General features: G+C 39.6%; 1 protein-coding gene across 2 annotated transcripts in view; it reads left to right on the forward strand.

Annotated features, from left to right (window-relative positions):
* SORCS3 (sortilin related VPS10 domain containing receptor 3) overlaps nt 1-22,284 on the forward strand; it is a 596,149-nt gene that overhangs the window by 369,737 nt on the left and 204,128 nt on the right. For both annotated transcript variants that reach the window (XM_086680815.1, XM_086680814.1), the window contains exon 5: nt 13,188-13,261. In XM_086680815.1, coding sequence (XP_086536941.1) covers nt 13,188-13,261 — 74 coding nt within the window. The remainder of the gene's footprint in view (nt 1-13,187; nt 13,262-22,284) is intronic.

Genomic DNA, 22,284 nt, shown 5'->3' on the forward strand with positions numbered 1-22,284 from the left:
TCATGATTTCACGGTTTGTGTGTTTGAGCCCCATATTGGGCTCTCTGCTGTCAGCACAGAGCCTGCTTCAGATCATTTATGCCCCTCTCTCTCTGCCCCTGCCTCTCTCTCTCTCTCTCTGTCTCTCTCTCTTAAAAATAAATAAACAAACTTAAATTTTTTTTCTGGCTGTATATTAATACTAAAATCATGTGCGTGTTTAAATGTCTGTATCTGGAGATATGTTTCAAATGGTGTTTCATATGTTAGGGTTAGTGAAATCTTCATTTCTTCCAAATTGAAGGGAGGTATTATTGTTTTGATACTTAGAGGTAGTAATTTAAATTACATAAATGACCTGAAACTAAGAGATTTGAGTACTTCATGCCTCTTTTAGATCCAGGCTTTTGGGAAGAAAAACAAATCTGAAGTTGGAAAGAGTTAGGGACAAATTGGATGCAGTGAAAAGGCCAGGAAAATAGGTGATCAAGTGGATTTAATAGCAGGCTGTGGTGCGACACCAAAATCATTAAGGAGCGAGAAAACACAGGTAAAGGGAGGGATATGAGTCGGAACAAAAAAGTCAGCTCACAGAGGAATACCAGCATTTGTGTGCAAAGAGTACTGCTTAATATGAGATATTGCTGAATCATAATATATAAAAATGAATAGAATCTGATTGCAAAGGAAAATGGTCAATAGAATAGGAGTGTGGAGACAAAAGAATGGATTTGGGTAGATACTATGTAAATTGTTTATAAGATTGTCTTATGTGACTGTTGGCTTAGAAAATACTCTTCAGTGTAAAAGAGGATAAAGTGAATTGTGAGAATGAATTGTAAATAAAAGCATTAGATTCAAGGTACAGTGTCGTTCATGCATGGCATACCCAAATGAGCCATTGTTCTGTGAGGTGATGGTAACTTGTTTTTCTTTTAAAGTCATGCACTTAATTTAACAAAGACAGCACATGCAGTAAAAAGAACGTTGAGATGAGAGTCAGGACCCTAGGTTTGAATTCCAGCTCCACAGCTGACTAGGTGTGGGACCTCAGGCAGGACAGTGAGGTTCTCTGAGCTTGCCATGTGTAAGAAGAATTGTCCAGATGATTCCTACTTCCAATCTCAGCTACAAAAGCTTATTATTCTCTAATTCTATGTTGTTAAGCAGCCCAGGGGAAGTTTCTTTAAGGGGGAGAGTGTCAAGATTGCAGAGGGGATTCCTGTCATCCGAGAGTCTCTAGTCAATTTGAAGAGATTACCTGAAGTTTCAATGCATAAGTAAATGGGTGAATAGATCACTGTTTGATTGAATTAAATAAAAACAATTTGAGAACTTATAAGAGAAACATGTTAGTAGAATCTGGTTGGACACCGAATGTTAAATATGGGAAAAGAGATGCTGTTTATAAGGTATTCTTACCTTATCCCCAACATCGTCTAGTAATGAGTTGTATGAATTTGCTTTTAAAGTAGTTCTTTACTTTTACTATTGTAATTTTGCCTCTTTTGACCAAGCATGGCCATAGATGGCATCATTGAAGGAAGACATGGAAAAAAGGGTAAACTTATGACAAATTTGGGAAGGAAAGTGGGGGGCTTTTTGGGTGGAAGACACAGAACTTTACAAGACTTGGAAAGGAATATTTATGTATTCACTCAGTGAATATTTATGTGAGCATCTCTTCTCCTGTACTTGACATGGTGTTAAACACTTGGGATTATTAAGGTAGCAATCCCCACTACCTAGAAATGAAGACAGATATCAGACATATAATTACATGAATGTGTAATTTCATATTTTGATGAATGTTATGAAATAAGAGAGACTAGAGAACCATAAGGGTAGGAAGTAACCAAAGAGGGCTTCTCTTAGGAAGTGTTACTTCTGCTGATATCTGACATTTGAGCAGCAGTTCAGTACATGAATACAAAGAGGGAGAAGTGCAGAGTGGATGGAGGGCATTTTAGGTAGAGGGGACAGCATGTGCAAAAGCCCTCGGACTGGAGAGCCCATGATATGTTTGAGAAGCCAAAAAACTGATGTGGCTGGAAAATAAGGTGGTGCAGGGAGCAGAGAGGAGAATCCTGGAGAAAAAGACACGTGGGAAATGAGCACGGGTCACCCTTTGACAGAGTATAGACATCAGTACCATTATTTCTGTGTGCCCATCTGGAGGAAAGCATGCTATACTGAGAGGTGGGCACTGGGAGAATGGGGACGAGTATCATCTGTGCTTTGTGTTCTCAAATGGGCCTTTAAGGCACCAGCACCTCCATTAGGGAGTAGGATACTGACTTGGGAAATAGAAGGCTTTGGTTATTCCAATATACACATGACCTCTGAAATTGGAGCCAACTAGGAGGATAAGTCTGAGGAGTCATACAAAAGCCATGGCGAAAATGAGACTTGCTGTGTTAGCTTATAGGGTCACATGGCATTTCTTTCTTGCAAGTATGGCGTCACCAGACTGCGTGTTTTCCTCTCCCTTGTTCATTATAATTAAGGAGACTTAATGGAAACCCTGCCCATAGAGTGTCTTCTCATATCAAGTCCAGGATTCTACTTGTCATAGGCACCAAAAAATGACCATAGCCCCTCTCTGGTCAGCTTGAGACAGGTAAGTGAGTCACCCCAATCAATAGCACCTGGGCCCTCATTATGCACCAGACATTCTTTGTGTAACTTCTTCCTCTTCTTCAAACTTAGCTCAAAAATGAACCACTTGAGAGGGGAACAGTGGTGAAAGAGAGTAAGTATGGTAGATAGTGTCTTTCTGGAGGGTCCAATTCACTTGAAGATAACGTGAAAAAATTTATCTTGCATTCTAAGCACAGAGATATGGTAGCATACACTACAAAATATCCATGGAAGGTTAAGGTAAGAGTTAGAGATTTGAAGATATTTGTCCTTCTTTCAGAATACTTAAGGCCACACCCCCAGATTCCTGGTGGATGATTTATTCCCTTTGGCTGTGGGAGATGTTTTGATGAACAACTTTGAGAGGCATGGAGTCTTAATTTGTGTTTGATGCTGTTTATAGGATAGCCTGTGCCTTTCTCACCAACTTCCTCTAGAAATGAGCTTTATGAGCTCATTTTTAGAGGCAGTTCTTCATATTCAGTGTGTTAATCTTTCCTCTTTTAAGTTTCAAGGGACGGTATTTCCAAATTCGATGAATACGAGTGTGTATCTGCCTCCACTTCTTACAAATTTTACTCTTGCCGTCTTGCTATTGCTCTCAGGGTCTTCCTTTTACCCATATGCCCACCCTCTCATGCACTTGTTTCTTCCTCTTCATCCTAAACACTTTAGATGACCTTGTTTGACTCCTTTTCCTTTTCTGTTCTTTCTCTTTTTTGATGTGGCACTTAGACCAATGTGCACTCATCCGGGGCCAAGGAAATGATACTTTTGGAGGAGGATGAGGTGATGTTTCTGTTTTATTTCCAGTGTCTTCCCTAATGACTGTAATTTTTCACCTTTGTTAGCTGCAGTGTTTGGGGGGAACTTATCCTTCAGGCCAGCTCCTACTCATTCATTATGACTCAGCTCATGGCACACTGCCCAACCCCGCAGCACTGACCGCTACTTCCGTGAGTTCTTCCAGCCCTCCTCTACCTCTGTGGGCATGCGCCTCATTGTGTTGTGTTGCACTTACCTGTTGACATGTCTGTCTTCCCACCTAAGTTTTCAGTTTCTAGAGATCAGGGAACTTGTATTATTAATCTTTGCATCATCACACCTGGCATTGAGCCTAGCACATGCTAGGTGCTTAACGAATACTAAATAAGTTGAATAAAGTGATGTGAGTTAATTGAGTACAGGGAGTATTTACAATGATTGTGAAATTCTTTTATTCACTTGGGGAAATCCAATGTCAAAGAATAAAGGCACATGGTATAAGGGGATGTATCTTATGATCCAGCTGCTTAGAAATGGAATGGGAGAGACTTCAAGGCAGGGTTGCCAGATAAAATACAGGACATGTGGATAAAATACAGCTAAATTTGAGTTTCAGATAAATAACAGTGTTTCAAAAAACATAATCATATTCCTACTGTTACATCTGACATACACACACACACATTTATTTTTCATCTGAAATCAAATTAGCTGGGCATTCTGTATTGTATTTGTTAAATTTGCTAATCTTACTTCAAGGTCAAATAGTCCCATTCTCTTCTTCAGGCATTTTATGTCTTTGCTAAGATTCAGGCCACAAATTGGTGGCCCTCAGGCAACCTCTGGCCGGCAGGATCAATACACCTTATTTGCCCCGCAGTACATTTAAAATTAAAAAAATAATGTTTATTTATTTTTGAGAGAGAGAGGGAGTCACAGAGTGTGAGCAGGAGAGGAGCAGAGAGAGACGGAGACACAGAATCCGAAGAAGGCTCCAGGCTCTGAGCTGTCAGCACAGAGCCTGATGCGGGGCTCGAACCCATAAGCTGTGAGATCATGACCTGATCTGAAGTTGGACGCCCAATCGACTGAGCCACCCAGGCACCCTTAGTACATTTTAAATTTTTAAAATTTTTGCTAACACTAAAAAATATGGAGATTTCTCATAAAAATCTGAAATTTCAGTTCCCTTGAAAAACTATAAAGCCTGACCACACTAGATCAGCTGTCTTTGTCCAGATAAGGAACAGCTAAGCCCATTTTTAGATGGAGCATGAGCTTTGTGTATTCCCTGCTTCTCCCCAGTATTATGGGGAAATGTAGTCTGCCAAAGTTTATCACACCTTGCACCTGTTTTCCTTAGGGTTGAGAGGAAAGTGAAACCTTTTTTGAGCCCATGTCTCCATCAAAAGCAGGAAAACAAAAGATAACCAAAAGTGGCAAATGTTTCAATAAAAATGGGGAAAATCATCTTGAGTAAGTAAAGGAAGTTTCTTAGTGTGTTAAGTGCTAGCAAAATGATCATGTGTCTAAAGAACACAAACAGTGGTACTGTTTCTCTTATACCTCCCTCACATATTCACACTTACAGACTTGAGGGCATTTGAGTTCCTGATCTCCACAAGAAAGTAAGATCCCTGAGGGCAGAAACTTTTGTCTGGTTCATTGATGTATCCTAAACCCGTAGAGCAGTGCTTGGTTGTTAATAGACATTTGATCAATATTTATTAAACAAAGGAATGACTGATGTAAGCCATCTGAGAGAGAGAATACCTTTATGGTTAGAAATCTTCAAGAAGAAAAGAAAATGTTGCCTTCTACAAAAGAATGACATGACTGGGTGAATGCCTGTTTTTAAAATAAATATATCTATGCTATAGATGCCTGATATCTGTCAAGGGCAAAGGAAAAGGGCTGCTGAGGACAGAAGCCCTTGTCTAACTACCCAGAGCTTAGAGGGACATTGGATGGGTATTGTCTCCACCCGTTATCAAGGGAAGGATTTTTTGGAGAATATTTGAGGAAGGAACCAGAGGCACATGTTGGAAAGGACTCTCTGCTACTATGTGACCTGGTTTCTCTCCTGCCTACCGTAAATACTGCCACAACCCAGGGGATTCTTCCTGTAGTCCTAAAGAGCCCAGACAGTTCCTACCACTCCCTCTGTGGCTACCAAGGAAACAAGTGCAGACACCTTATTATTTTTTTTTTTTATCAGAAACAGCCTCATTTTATTTGAATGACAAAGACCATCATGACTACAATTCAGCAGAATACTACCTAAATTCCATAGGTTTTGAGAAAAAAAAATCGGGACAGATGTATATTAAATTTGAATTTGCTACAAGGGAGAGATTTTTTATAAATGTGTTCCAAACCATTCTTCCCTCTTCATGGACAGTATTCTGGCTCTAGGGAATCTGGCTGAATCACCAAAAGCTCACATAAAATGCATAGTTTGTTGTTTCTTCTGAATATGTCTGGTTACCGCCATATGGTCATTATTAATTCATATTTAATCTTAGAAAATATTATCCTTAAGGGTGTGGTGAAAATACATAGCAGAGAAAAATATAGGCAAATGAGATTTTGGCTTTTAATCACAGATTCAACAATCTGGTCATACATCAGACTTCTAGCCTAGGAGTGGAAACAAACAAAAAGAAATGTAGCAAGATTTGTCATTATTATTCTTGGAGGTAGGTGTTAGATCCCTGTACAGTCGACCCTTGAACAACATAAAGGTTAGGGGCACTGACCCCCTGTGCGGTTGGAAATCCATGTATAACTTTTGACTCCTTAAAAACTTAACTGCTAATAGCCTATTATAGACCGGGAGCTTTACTTATGACATGAACAGTACTATATACTGTATTATATACTGTATTATTATAATAATCTAGAGAAAAGAAAATATTAAGAAAATAATAAGGAAGAGAAAATACATTGATAGTACTAGACTGCATTTATAAAAAAAAATCTGTGTATAAGTGAAGGCATGCAGTTCAAACCCATGTTGTTCAAGCATCAACTATATTAGCTTTCCATGGGCTGCTGTAACAGACTACCTCAAATCAGGTGACTTAAAACAATAGAAATTCATTGTCCTACAATTATGGAGGCTAGAAGTCCAAAATCAAGGTGTTGGCAGGGCCATGTTCCCTCTGAAATTTAAAAGGAAGTCCTTCTTTGCTTCTTCCTGACTTTTGGTATTTTGCCATTAGTCTTTGACATCCCTTGGCTTGTGGATATACCCCTTCAGTCTTTTGTCTTCACGTGGCCTTCTCTCTGTGTCATGTGTCCTCACAGTGTCTTCCCTCTGTGCCTTTCTGTGAGTCCTAATTTATCCTTATGAGGGTATCCCTCATATTGGATTAGGACCCACCCTGACCTCATTTTAACTTGGTTTCATCTGCAAAGACCTTATTTTCAAATAAGCTCACATTCTGATAATACTAGAGGTTAGGACTTCAACATATCTTTTTTTTTGGGGGGGGGGCGGTGGACACGGTTCAAGCTATAACCTCCTAATGCAATCATATCATTCTTTGGACTTAAGCTTTCCAGGTATAACTTGTTGTTCCTCCTGTGGAATATTACATTGATTAAATTGCCTCTAGTTCTCTAGCCATCAGATGCTTTTCCCTGGCAGGCTGATGTAATTAGGGAACTAATAACTGGATCAATAAGGAAAAGAGCATGTTCTTTCATATTTTCCATCTGTTCCAATGATTCATTTAGGGCTTTCTGTGTGTGTGTTGCCACTGAATACGTGCTTGTTAAGAGATATGAGACCATGATATATAGGAGAAGAAGGGAAGGGAGAGGATCTGGATTATTCTCTGGTAAAAGTCCAGGAATGTCATCCTTGCAGGGAGGGGGCATCATAAGGCAGGATATGAAGAACAATCTCATATATATAACTTTATATGAATAAGAAATGTTCTTAAAGATATTTGCTGTCTGGAAAATATACTTTATTTTAGTGTTGCATGAAACACGTTAGGCTGAGGTCATGCAGGACTGTTTAAACAGCATGGGAGCTAATACACTGCTTGTCCTAAGAAGGATTCACTGCTATCCATGATAATGTCTATGCAATACCATTTTGTGGAAAATCCCATATTGCTTTGCCTAATTCAAGGTCCCTCATATAAAAGTTGGAATTTTAATTTTTGGCCTTTTAAAAGGTAGTTTTAAAGATAAATGTAGTGTATACATTATGGTTAGAAATTATTATAAAAATATAAATAGAATAAAACATTGGCTTATATTCCAAAATATATTATATATATAATGTATATAATATTCCAGTAAAACGTTGGAATATTATATTCATTGTAAAGAAATTTGAAAGATATAGAAAAGTTTTATTAAAATTTTTTTTTTTACGTTTATTTTTTGAGACATAGAAAGAGCAGAAGTTGGGGAGGGGCAGAGAGAGAAGGAGACACAGAATCCAAAGCAGGCTCTAGGCTCCAAGCTGTCAGCACAGAGCCCGCCTTGGGGCTTGAACTCACAAACTCTGAGATCATGACCTGAGCAGAAGTTGGAGCTTAACCAACTGAGCCACCCAGGCGCCCCAGGAAAGTTTTAAAAGTATATGTTAAAATATATACTGGGTGGCTCGGTCCATTGGACATTTGACTCTTGATTTTGGCTTGGGTCATGATTCCAGGATAGTGGGATCAAGCTCTGCATTGGATTCCCTGCTGAGCATGGAATCCTGCTTAGGATTCTCGCTCTGTATCTCTCTTCTCTCGCCTTTCTCTCTCTCTCTGTGTCTCTCTCTCCTCCTGCCCCTCTCCCCCACTCATGCTGTCTCTCTCTCTCTCAAATTAAAAAAAAAGTACATATTATCCATAATCCCACAATTCAGAAATAACCACTGCTAATATTTTGGCATATTTCCTTCTGATATGTTTCAAGTTTTTACAATACTTTAAATAAAATTGGTGTGAATGTATGCATGTTTTATAGTATATTTTAAAGTAAATAATGTATCATAAGCATTTTCATATCATTAAATACCTTCTAACACTATTCAATGGTTGCCTAAATTCTTTGAGTGTTAGAGCTTTAACTTTTTAATTACTAAAGTAATATATGTTCTTAATAATTTAAAAACCCACATAACCAAAAGAAAAAATACCAATGGCCTACAATCTTACCCTTGCACAGATAGCTAGTGATAATATTATGACATACTTTGCATGACAGTATAATTGTCTGAGTTTCTGTCTTCCACTGTTCATGGCATTTTTAACCTTTATAATTCCAGCACTTAGTTCCGTGCTTAAATCATATTGGTTGCTTGATACAATTTTAGTCAATGAGTGAAGGAAGGAAGAAATGGATGAACACTTATATGAATGGAGAGGCTGCAAAGATCCAGCTCGTGGTAAAATAAAGTTCATTTCAGACTCAGCAACTTACTGTGGATAGAGAGACAAGGTAGCTAACCAAAGACTCCTAATGAATAGGAGCCTGCTCTTTCTGTTCATCTGAATCAGCCTCTAGGCAGAGAATTCAATTTAATTTTTCTCCCATCAGTCAAACAGAAGAGCTGAAAAAGCAAAACCAGAGACAAGGGAGGCAGGAGGTGGAACAGACTTGGATGAGGAGATCAGCAGCTGATCTCTTGTTCTTTCTCTGTTAGAAATAGCATGAGATGAGAGGAGCCATGCTTACCCTGAGAGTGAGCCCCAGCAGGAGCTGTGGTGGATGCATTTAGCCACTACTGGATCCTGCATGATGGAAGGACTGATAATTTCCCCCAGAGGATTGAGACGCCAGCAATGTCAGTGTGACCCTCATGGTTCTTCCCTGGCTTGTCTTTAGAGTTTGCAGCAGAGAAAGACACGATCATGCTGGGTTTTATTTGAAGGAATTTGGGGCTCTGATTCTATGATTGGAATCTGGGCTGACAGTCTGATATCTTTGGGCTATAGAAGGCTCCAACCAAAGTCTCTTCTATATTTAATTAGGAAACATGTGTCTTAAGTCTGAGCATCTGTCCCTCAGACACCTGCCATGGGAAGGAGAGTGATCCATTTCTTAACACTCTGCAGGAAATCTCAGTCCTTGAAATAAAATATAAGAATATATCCTTTCCAATGCAGTGGTCTGGTCCTCACCAACTCTCTCCCTCCTCCCAATCCCCTCCCCGATAGAAATATACATACAGATAAATATAAGATCAACCACAAATAGTTGGATGGATAGGAAGAGAGACAGAAAAATGGACAGACAACCTCCACCTCCTTTTAGCCAATGACAGGCGTCACATTTCTCCTTCCTCTTAAAAGCTTCTCCATGGGATGCCTGAGTGGCTCAGTAGGTTAAGTGTCCAACTTTGGCTCAGGTCATGATCTCACAGTTCACGAGTTCAAGCCCCACTTCAGACTCTGTGCTGACAGCATGGAGGCTGCTTTGGATTCTTTCTTTCCCTCTCTCTCCGTCTCTCCCCAGTTCTCTCTCTCTCTCTCTCTCTCTCTCTCTCTCTCTCTCTCCAAATAAATAAATAAGTAATTAAAAAAAAAAAAAAAAGCTTCCCCATAAGCCAGGCTCAAGACCTTGGCCATATTGACACTTTGTTCTTATTGTTTCCTCCACCCAGTAAAATCTGTATCCATCTTTTGTCCTGTCCATACCACTCATCTCCAGAGGCCTAGGTCAAGCTGTGTAGCTCCAGGAAGGCTAATTGTTCCATTTCTTGCCCATTTCTCAACTTCTAGAGCTTTAGCCTTTGGTGTCGTGTATGTGTATTTGGGAGTCATCTATGTATAAGTTGAGAGACGGGCAAGATTAACATGGGTGGAAATGGAAGAGTGAGGCTTCCTGGAGAAATAGAGATAGGTGGTGTGGATGGGACGGGAGGCAGATAGAGATTTTTTATGTGTATTTGAGGTTCAGGAAGGGGTTGTCATTTTGGTTTCTGAAGAATTGGATGTGGCTCTGTGTGTTCTACAGTATAATGGTCTAGAATTAGTTGCTGTCTTCACTAGGCTCGTGAATAGAGAAAGGACAAAGGGTGATGGGGAATAATTTTGCCTGATTTTCCCATATGCAGAGTTGAATACACACAGTAGTTAGTACTTACCGATGGAATGGGAATCCGGTTTGGGTGAGAGTTGGTAGAGTTGGTGAAGTATAGTATAAACTGTGATCAGCTAAATCAGTATTGGCATCCTGGTTTTCATATAGTTGTTATAGCCACTTTAAAGAATCAAGCATCAGTATCTTCATCTATAAAATGGGGATGCTAATATATCTCCTTAACTACCATATAGGATATTTTGAGTATACAGATACGTATTTACGTGTATATATGTATGTATGCATATGTTATATCCCAACACACACATGCACACATCTATGTTATTTACTGGACAAAAAGAAACATTGTTATGTAGTTTATGGTGCCAATGTCCAATAAATATTGGAATTAAATTGAAATGGTCTAAAACTTCCTCAAGCCCCACAAAGCTTATTTGAGATTACCAGATGTTCATACAAAAAATTATTTCTGTTTGAGTTGCATGACTGCGGACTCAGAACTTTACAGATGGCAGTGTTACCTGGGTGTGGCGTGCCAGGCAGCACATTCCTATAGGTGAACACTACCAGGGATGTGATAATGGGGAGATACTTCACCTGACCCCATTTCTATAAACTTGAGGCCCATCTGCTTCTGCCTTTCTTAGTCTCCCCACCTGTAAAAGTGTGGAGAACATAAACATAATAGAATTCTCATTATAAACTAGGTACCATGATTCCATGGAAGGAGATGTGAGCTAGGCATCAAAAAACTTAAATCCTAGTTACGTTGACCAAAACTTAACTTCTCCAAGACCAAGTTTCATTAACTTCGAAATAGGTTTGTGTGCTCACCTGTTATGTATCAGGCATTGTGTAACTGCTGATACATAAGGGTTAATTGGGCATGATCTATGCTCCTCTTATGACTCATACTCTGATGGAGGGAGGGACATGCCAACCATTATTGGCTTGGTGTGAACTGCTTCTTAGAGGCAGACAGTAAAAATAGTGATGGTACTGGCTGGGAGTGGTTGACTCTGCTTATAGATTAGAAAATGCTTGGGGCACCTGTGTGGTTCAGTAGGTTAAGCATCTGACTCTTGACATCAGCTCAGATCATGATCTCAAGGTTGTGAGATCGAGTCCTGCATTGGGCTCTGCACTGATGGTATGGAGCCTGCTTGGGATTCTCTCTTTCTCACTCAAAATAAGTAAGTAAATAAATAGGTAAATGAATAAACAAACTTAAAAAAAAGAAAATATTTGAGAGCAAAGATTCAAGTGAGTTATAACTGCCTTGCCTTACTGTCATTGTCCTTGTAAGTCTCAAAAGTATGTGAAAGTGCAATGTGGTCCATCTATTATTATTATTATTATTATTATTATTATTATCACCATTATCAATTAGCTGCAGATATTGTACTTCCAGACATACACTTAAAAATAAACCCCATACTCTTGGCTAGTCTCTTATAGGAATGTTGGCCTTTCCTTTATGTGTTCAAAAAGGGTCACACTCTACATCCATAAAGTAAGTGAATGTGGAATCTGACTTTATTAGCTACACTGAGAGTTCTTCATTTTTCCCAAGTCTTGAGCCTCCTCCAGAATTTTTTCTCCTTTCATCTCTCTATGTTACTATCTATACTGACTTGTCTGTTTAATTACTGATTTATGCAACAGGTATTTATTTAGTGAACACCTCCTATGTATTTAAGGAGTATAAATGCAACTAAATAATACAGACAAATCTGAAAGACATAACCACATATTACCTTATGGCAAGTGCTCAGAGGAAACCAAAGTTGGGTGCAGTGAGTTGAGAAGCAAGAAAGAGGAGTGGGTTGAAGTGGGTAGAAAAGGATCCGGGGAGGAAGCCACATTTGTGGGTGCATGGCTGAGTAATGTTTACTTAGGCATAAGCGTGGCCTTATCTCTGTGAAGACATGGGAGTATAAATAAGGGTGGTATCTCGATTGACACTGAAGAGTCCATTTCATTTGGATTATGTATTGGAGCAGTAGGAGATAAAACTTCACTAGCACAATATTTTGCATATAATATTGGCTCAGATACCAGCTGATGAGTATTTTTACGTGTGTTTCATTTCTCTGAGAGCACAGAATCTACCTCTTTTTTATCTTCACATCCACCAGAGTGCCTGATGCATAGGAGATATCCAATAAGTAAATTCTTAGCGAATTTTGCTGAATTGTTTTCAATGTAGCTAAAGACCTCAAGGAATTTACGGGTGTGCCTGGGTGGCTCAGTTAAGCATCTGATGCTTGATTTCTGCTCAGGTCATGATCCTGCGGTTTGTGAGTTTGAGCCCTGTGTCAGGGCTCTGCTCTGATGGTGCAGAGCCTATTTGGGATCCTGACTCTCTCTCTCTCTTTCTCTCTCTTTCTCTCTCAATCTCTTAAAGATAAATAAATAATCTTTAAAAATTCTTTTAAAAAGACTTCAGGGAATTTGAAGAAAAATAAGATAGAATTTTACAAAAGATTTTGTCCCTGAAGGAGAGAATGATAGATGACATCAACTCAGCTCAAAAACACCAGCCGATCGGATATATGTGGAGCACCTACCTGGTGCTAGAAGGCACCATGATAAGCCCAGCACATCATATTCATATTTTCATCTCGATAAAATGGGTGTCTACTTGGGTGTGTTGGAAGGTCCTTATCCAGGGGCATACCACATGTATTTATGTTGAACAGTTCCCTCGATGCTTATGCTTTCCTCACGTCATTGTTTTGCAGCTGTACAGCTCCATGGACTTTGGAAGACGGTGGCAACTCGTGCATGAACGCATCACACCCAACAGGTTTTACTGGTAAGCCCCATCTGCACACTCACTGCCCTCTTGGATAAAGAACCATCAGACAGCCTAGCTCTCTGGACAATCCTGGCCACCTTCAGCACCTGAAGACGGATTGTTCTAGCCCTTGGCTATTCAGTGTGGTTCGCTGACTAGCAGCATCAGTATCACCTGGGAACTTGTTAGAAATGCAGAACCTCAGGCAAGACTTCCTGGGCAACAATCTGCATGTAACGTGGTCCCTAGTGATTTAGTGTGTACATTAGAGGTTGAGAAGCCCTGGGCTAGGGTGTTCCATGAGAAGGTCATGAGCAGGTGCTCTTAGCTATATACTTATCCCCCCTTTTTTGTGGGGGGGAGTATCTATTTTATGTACCCATTCTAAAAGTGGTATTTCCTAAAATGTACTCTGAAGAACACTAGTTCCACAAAATTTGATAAGCATTTCTATGGTCAAATGATTTTAAATAATAATTATTTAAGTCTGCCTTACTGAAGATGCGGGGTTCGTGTTAGGATATTTAAGACTCTGGGGAAGCCCTGACTGAAGAAGTCTACCAAGCATTCAGTCACTGATTTCCAAACTTATTTCACTACAGAATCGTTTTCTCGTGTCACAAATGATAACTCCTTCAGAAGAACTTCCATGGAGCACATTTTGAGAAGCCTTTTTAAAGAGTACATATGTGTTCCAAATGGAAAATTAGCTCCCCCTCATCAGAAAGTGTTTTTTTAAATTGGTGTTCCTTTATACGTGCATACTATTTTTACCTTGGTTGTAGCAAAGAAAACTTGGTTTGGTATAATTCTATATTTTCTTTTTCCCTGCTGCAATATGAAAATGCTTCTTATTTGTATCTCACTTTCATTTCAGCAGAGGTGTGGCCAAAGGAATAGAGAATAGGAAGCATGCATCAAAGTGGTCAATATGTGTAATTCTGTGCTTAATTAAAACAAAAGCAAAGTTAATCTTTGAAAGTAGTCTATATTCCATATTTCTTTCTAACTACCTTAGTTCAATGCCCCTAAAAAATCATGAAATGGGGGATGCTTGGGTGGCTCAGTCAGCTGAGCATCTGACTTTTGATTTCGGCTCGGGTCATGATCCCAGGGGTCATGGCATCGAGCCCCCTGTCGGATTAAGATTCTCTCTCTCTCTCTCTCTCTCTCTGTCTGCTCCTCTCCACCAACCTCTAAAGTTAAAAAAATAATAATCAAATGTCCATTTGTGTCTTATACAAGGTGGGGGTGGCATGTGTGTGTGTGTGTGTGTGTGTGTGTGTGTGTGTGCGCGCGCACGTGCATGTGTATGTAGTGGGAGATGGTGATGAGTACTTTGTACATATATATATTCACACCAACATTTTTGAAAACAGTGGCTCCCTACAGTTCCCTCTGAACCCACAAAACTATGACCAGAATTAAAAAGGATGATTGTAGAAGCATGTTGTGAAAACACACTGTGTACTGTGTATTGATTGTACACAGTGAAGATAATTGGGAGAAAGCAGTGAGGACCGGGAAGTGCTCTTGGCTCAACAGCTGGACTATCCCAAGTTAATTTGGCCTTTTCAGACCGACTACTATTTGGTCTGTACTATTATTACACTTAATATTTGATCTGTATTTAGGACTACTAAGATTTTTTAATAGACTAAAGCACAAAAGGAAATATTTGTTTCTCTGATATTCCAGCCATGTGACTACAGCCTTTTGCTCATCTCAGAAGGACCTGTTTCTCTGTACCATCATGCAGAGTTCCATCAAAAAGAAAAAAAAAATCCTCTGCTATTTCTGGAACAAACTCTTGAGATGGTGAGGCTGTTGGCTGACTAGGAAGTCAAGTTGATGGAAAAGGAAAGTACAATAGACTGGATAAGCCTTGTCATCATTTCTGAAGGAAATTAAATTAAGTGGATGAGGGGCAGCATTTTCCTATGTTTTGCAAAGAGCAAGAAGAGAAGGTTCCAGCTGTGGTCTGCCCTCCCCCTTCCTTTGTGTAGCAGAAAGAATAAATCCCCAGGTCCTGATAATTGTGTTTCATCTCTCCTGCACTTTGAGATTCATATATGCCCCCATGGGGAAATATAAAAGTTAGTGCCCGTGCTGGCTAGCCAAGTGGTAGCTGGAAATTCCATCTTTGTAATTATCACTTCTTCATTTCTGATGTATAATTGCCATGATTATTCTTCTAGGTGTCACAGAAGTTGCAGTGGAAGTGCTCACGTTACACAGACTTTTTTTTTCCCCCAGTGACAGAATCCATGTCTGTCTCAAGCTCTAATCCATTTATGTTGAAGAGACACGGCCTGTGTGGGTTAGGAATAGAAACATTCACTAGGCACCTCCTTGAGAAAAGACAAAGAGTGTGTCGTGGAGCTCTGCTTTGGCTGACACAGGGACTCTTCGAGCTCTGGTTCCCTCATCTCTGTAATGGGAACAATATTCTTGTCAATTCTGTAAGGTTATTGACAGGAACAGATATGATCAATTGGACATTTGGCAATTTCACGTCTTCAGTTTCATATCAGATTTATAATTTGTGCATTATAAGTCATTGAGAATTATGCTTATTAGCACTTCCAAAGACCATGGCACCTAAGTGCTTTGCTATTTTTCTGGGACACAAATTTGTATCCCACGCGTGATAAGTTTGTATACCTATGGTCATCTGATAACAATTGTTTGGATCTGATTTACTATCACAGATTCACTTCTCAGCCTAACTTCCACTGCTCTCTGTTCTTTATAATACTCTTCATAATTCTTATGAAATGGTAAAACAAAAACAAATCAACAATAAAAATCCCTAAAACTACTTCTCTGGGAGGGATGGTACAGAGTGAAGTGGTACTGGGGACAGTGGGGACACATTGGAGGGAGTGTAGTCATGCTTAAAACAAGATATTGAGATGAAGGATGATGTTAATACTTTTATCTTGCATGTAGACAAATAGAGTGAGTGTGCAATTCACAGATAATATTGCCCAAATATTGTTATCTATAATTTGGAGATTTGCAATTGTCTAGAGAAAGATCCTTCATAAGATTTCTTCCCCCATGCCACCTTCAGTTGATGGAGAGATGGAATCCCCCTGGAGAGGATTCTTGGGAAGAACACTGTGATCCAGGGTGATTTTTGCCAAGGCTCCTGGAGGAAGAACCGACCACACACATACCTCATCGTTGCTGTAATGGCTGTGAAATGGATGAGTTAGGTGTAGTAAGGGGCTGCCATTTTATCCATTTCATCCTTAGTGCCCCACAGTGCCTTTGAGTTAGGCCAGGAATGGGGCACAATATTGGTTAGCAGTAATAAGAAAAGCTTCATCTGGAGGTAAAATTTTCTCTGTGAATTCCAGATTTGTCACCCCATCAAGACAGGTCACCTAGGAATCTTACGTTATGGATTGATTCAGCTATCCGATACATGTGTAAAGAATAGGACCGACTGACATGAAAACTCCTTCTTTGTATGTGACCCTTTCACTCCTTTGATACCTCATTAACAGGAAGATCAACAGGCCTGTCTTGTGTTCCCATTTATCACTCCAACTGCTTCAGCAATTATAATTTGCAAGCAGAGCACAAAAGTGGAATATGTGTCTTAACACAATCCCTTTCTAGTCTGCTTGAGCCGAGCTATCATGGGGGAAAAGTATGTATTTCTTTTTTTTTTTATTTTTTTAATTTTTGTTTTTGTTTTTGTTTTAATATCCTACTGAGCTGCAAATGAATAGTATTTCCACTCTTCCGTTGGGAGATATTTAACAGGCAGGCACATTCTGCACTGAGAAGATTGTTTTCTTTGCACATGCAGTGTGAATACTTGTTGTGGTTCCCATCTTTGCCTTTGTGGCCCCTCACCCTCCCTAGGTGTTTACCTTCTTCTGGTGTAGCTGGGCTGGCCTCTAAGTGCCTCTGGTCTCTGATGGCATTTGCTTATATAGTGTTGTGAAAGAGAGAAAGAATATCTCCAATATCTCTTCCTTATTAACTTCCCTTAATTATTGTGTCTCCTGAAAGATCACAGTCCTTTTGTTCCTATTTCTTGCCATCACTGCAGGAGGGTGTTCTAATAAAGTATACACCCTAAGGTATCCCAGACTTTAAACTCTTACTTCTTTTCTGGGCTGTTTGGATTGCAGTGTGGACTGCTGTTGAGAGTAAGAAAGCCCACAGGAAGTCAATAGATGTAGTACTGGTTTTAGATCAACCCACTTTAGAGGGTCCAGGAAGATGGTTCCTTAAGGACTGTTCTTTTGAGCTGTTTATGATGCCTAGTTGCTGGCGGACCAGTGGCTGCTGTGTAGGGACAGTCAGGATGGGCTCCATGTCTCTATTGTACTTTGATTAAGATCAGTGTAGTCACTGTAGGTTCATGATGATGGTTGTGCCAGCATCTTTTCTTTTGCTTTTTCAGAAAGACCATAAGGGAGAGTAAGAAAAATGGAAAAGCAGAGCTGTCCCTCCAGGTGTGTGTAGATAGGAGGTCCTAGGAAAATGTCTTTTAAAAGAGAAAGGGATGGGATGGAAAACAAACAACAGACTAAAAGTCTTCTCATTGCAATCTTGCCTTTCCAAGCTTTTATTGTTCTTTTTTTCCCTAGTCTCTTCTTGTCTGCATATGCTCATTTATACATAACCTATACACATTAAATGTGAGTTTCTGCAGTCTGATTTTTCTCCTCTTAATGTTCTGTGATAACAATTTTTATGTTATTATAAGACCTTTATAACCATCATTTTTAATTGTCTATGCAACACTTCATTATATAAAGATACATACTTTATTACTGTGTTTTATGTTTATTGGATATTGGAAATTTCTACATCTTTCATTACCATAAATAACAGTTTCATTAATGTTTTATGCATATGTCTTCAATATCTGAGATTGTTTTCTTGGACCAGTGTCTAGGTAGCCCAAGCAAAAACTTTGACTGTGTTTCTCCAAGTCTCAGCAGAGTGTCACATTTCAGTGATTATGACCCGATTTCCATATTGAAAGCATTTCAGAGCAATGCCAATTTTTACTGAACATTTTCTTAAATGGGTTGCAAATAAGCATTTCATCACACAGCACACAGTAAGTCTTTCTAAAACTCCTTTGACCCTGTTTGTCTCTAGAAGTCCTGATCATAATGGTAGTTACTTTACCTTTTCCTTCTCTTTCTATGGGCTCCCAGTCACAGAGGCTTATTGTCCCAGAAGTCTGCTTTCAGAGCCCTGCTACACTTACACCTTCCTCCCCAGGTATCACAGGCTTTTCTTACATGTGGACCTACCCTCTGTCCTTTACTTCTCCGTCTATTGTTCACACCCCATGCCTCCAGCAAATCAATGTAATACTTGTTAGGTGCACATCTCTTAGAACATGGAGGAGGGGGAGTTGGTAATTTTTAGGGCTTAATATTTTTGGTTGGATCACCACCAGAAGGGGAATCGTTACATTCAAATACATACGTTTTGAATATCTTTAATACCTGTCATTGAAAATATTATCAAAGTTGTGTGCTAATGTATATTCCTGCCTACAACATAGGCAAATATAAGTCTATTTGTAGACATAATATTTACTTCCTCCTTGTGGCAGGCAGCCTCCAAAATGGCTTCCAGTGGTGTCTGTCTTCTGGGGACCCTTCCATTGTGTAGTCCCCTCCTTTTGAGTTTGGGCTGAATGTAGTGACTTGTTGCTAGTGAATAGAATGTGGCAGAGGTAATGAGAATGTCACTTGAGACACCTGGATTCAAAAAGATAGTGGTTTTCATCTTAGGTATGCTCTTGCTTGCTTGGTCAAAGCAAGCTGCCATGTTGGGAATTGCACTGTGAATAGACCTATATGTCAAGGAACTGAGGGAGGTCTCCAGCCAGTATTCAGTGAGGAACTTAGAGCCTCAGTCCAACAACTCAGTTCCAACAAGGAACAACTGAACCCCTGCCAACAGTCACATGGGTGTGCTTGGAAGCAGCTTCTTCTCTGCTCATCCTTTAGCTGAGATTGCAGCCCCAGCCAACACATTGGTTGTTTGCCTTGTCAGAGACCTTGAGGCAGAGACACCCACTTGAGTCATGTCTTCATTCCTGACCCATAGAAATAGTAAGATAATAAACATTTGCTGTTTTTAGCTGCTAAGTTTTATGGTAATCTGTCACATAGCAAGTGTGCACCTGTCCTTTCAGAGAAGTGTTAATTTCACTTCAGACAAAAAAATCTCATGTTTTTGAATCCTAGACCTACCCCTGTCAGCATACTAGCAGCTATGGGTGTAGAAGATATTGGGCAGAGAAGCAGGAGGTAAACATGGGGAATAATTACCTTGAGATAATGTGGTTGGCATGAACCCTCTTGTACCTTTACATTTAAACTCTGTAGATCAGGTATGCTATGTTTTGTATGCTATGTTTTGCTATGTATGCTATGTTTTGCTTCCAATATGGGCTCCTCTTCATCCAGGAACTCATTTAGACCCTAAACTATGATTCCTGAAGAACTACATGGCAAGTCATTTAGGCTATTAATACATTAGCCACGACAGAGACAGTTAAGGAACGGGCTGAATGGCTTGAGATTGCTTCCTGGAAAATCAAGGTCTTTTCAAACAAAGTGAACATTATGGGTTGAATTTTTGAAGCTGCCTCTAAATGTGCATCTACAATTTTGCAAACACAGTCATTTGCAATCTCAAGTAATGGGATTTAGGCATCGACCCGATATAAGAGATCAGATTTAGAGGCCCTTTGCAAACCAGGGTATGCCACAAATAATATTTAATTCAGCTCTCCCTTACATTTTTAAAATGGTATGGCAATTTAAAAATGCATTACATTCAAAATAATACATGCAAGGTCAGGAGGGGAGATGTGAAAATTCAGCTTGCAAGCAGAAATCAGTTTCTACTTTGCTGGTGGGGGCTGCCCATGCTGTCTGTCTGGTTACATCTTGGCCTTGGAAGAGCTATGTTAATGCTAAGAGCAAACGCAGTGCTCAAAAGCCATACATGGTAGTCAGCACTGAGGAAGACACAATGCTTTGACAAGGCCTCAGGATATCTGAAAATACTTGTGTATGTTCAACATGGCATTCACAGATAGCCACAATACTCACCTAATCCAATGTAAGGCAAATTCCAGGACACAAATGGAAATACCATTCCTCCTCCTTTCTCTATCTAGCCTTGGCTGCTAGTGTCTCTGGAATTAGAGACACATGACTTCCAAATGCGTATACCACACAGATGATTATGAGGAAGACATGAGAACATTCTTTCAGCTTAGAGACAGTGGAATCTCACTGATAAATAAACTTTCAGAGGAGAGCAAGTTTGACTGTCCTTACAGTGGGAGAGATTTGAGTTGGTTAGAGTCCTATGAGGGCTGGGTCGGGAGACCCCTCCAGGTAGAATAGAACATTTTGACTGCTGCCCTCTTCTTGAAGGCCAGATTGTTCATGGAGGGCTTGCTCCTTCCATGAAGAAATGTGGATAGTAATAAATTGTTCTGCACCCTCATGAGTAGGAAGTATGAGAATTTGGTGGGTCAGGAAGAGGACTAGGGAGAGAAAAAAGAATAGAATGTTGAACAGAGGAACCCAAGGAGAAAACGCCACATTGAACACATGGAGGCTGTTTAAAATGCAGGTTGGATGCAGGATTGTGAAAGGAGTCACCCTTTTTCTCATTGAGCAACATGTAAGAATGTTCTGTTACAGCCTAGGCCAAAGGTATGTATTAGTCTGCTTGGGTTGCCATAATGAGAAACCATAGACTGGGCAGTATAAACAACAGAAATTTATTTTCTCATGTTTCTGGATCTCAGGCTGGATGTCTGAGATCGGGGTGCCAATATGCTTGGTTTCTGGTGAGAGCTCCCTTCCTGGCTTGTAGATGGTCACCTTCTTGCCATGTCCTCACATGGTGGAGGCGGGAGCAAGCTCTGGTCTCTTCTTATAAGGACACTTAGGGGTTACAGCTTCAACGTGTGAATTTGGGCAACGAGAGGAGATAGAAATCAGTACATGGCGGGATATAAAGCAGGGAAGAACTTGGAAAGGAATGCAGACTTTCTAGAGAACCTCTTACCAACAAGAGTTCTGGAACAGAAATGGTCAGGCATGTGGGGAAAGGGGGAGAGGTAATGCCAAAACTACAAAAAAATAATTTAAAAAGAAACAAACACATTTTACTTTTTTTCCTGATTTTAGACACAATGGAAGTCTGTTGTAGATATTTAAGGAAAAGCAGAAAAATAAAAAGAAATAATTACCTATAATTTCACTGCCCAGAGAACATCACTTAAAAAAATCAAGTACTTCATAAATTTTTCCCTAGTATAATTTTAAACATGAATGTTTCAGTTTCATCATAATTGAGATCATGTTGTGTATAAAATGTCTCTTTTAAAAAACATACTTTATGGGGCGCCTGGGTGGCTTGGTTGGTTAAGCGTCCCACTTCGGCTCAGGTCACAATCTTGCAGTCCGTGAGTTTGTGCCCCGCGTCGGGCTCTGTGCTGACAGCTCAGAGCCTGGAACCTGTTTCAGATTCTGTGTCTCCCTCTCTCTCTGCCCCTCCCCTGTTCATGCTCTGTCTCTCTCTGTCTCAAAAATAAACGTTAAAAAAAATTTTTTTTAATAAAAAACATACATTAACATTTTCCTGTACCATCCTATACACTTTCCAAACATAATTTAGAACTTATATCATTTGCATTTTATTCTGATTGGTGGATATATAACTTAATCATTCATTCATCATTTAACATTGATTCTTGCTTCTAAACTTTTATTATTAAAAAAAGCATTGGAATGTTGTTTTGAAAACCTTTAAGTATTATTTGTCCTAAGTCTGATTATTATAATTTTTAAGGATAGAGTACCAAAACAATATATATATATATATATATATATAGTATTGTCATGCCAGATTGTTCTCCAGAAAGTTTATGCCAGTTTCCACTCCAACTAGTAAAATACCACTTCACTACACCTCATAAAAATTTAATTTAAAAAAGTAATCTAATTCAGTAGGCAAAAATG

Source organism: Puma concolor, chromosome D2 (genome assembly GCF_028749965.1).
Source record: "Puma concolor isolate L17-30 chromosome D2, mPumCon1.1.hap2, whole genome shotgun sequence".
Taxonomy (NCBI): Eukaryota; Metazoa; Chordata; class Mammalia; order Carnivora; family Felidae; genus Puma; species Puma concolor.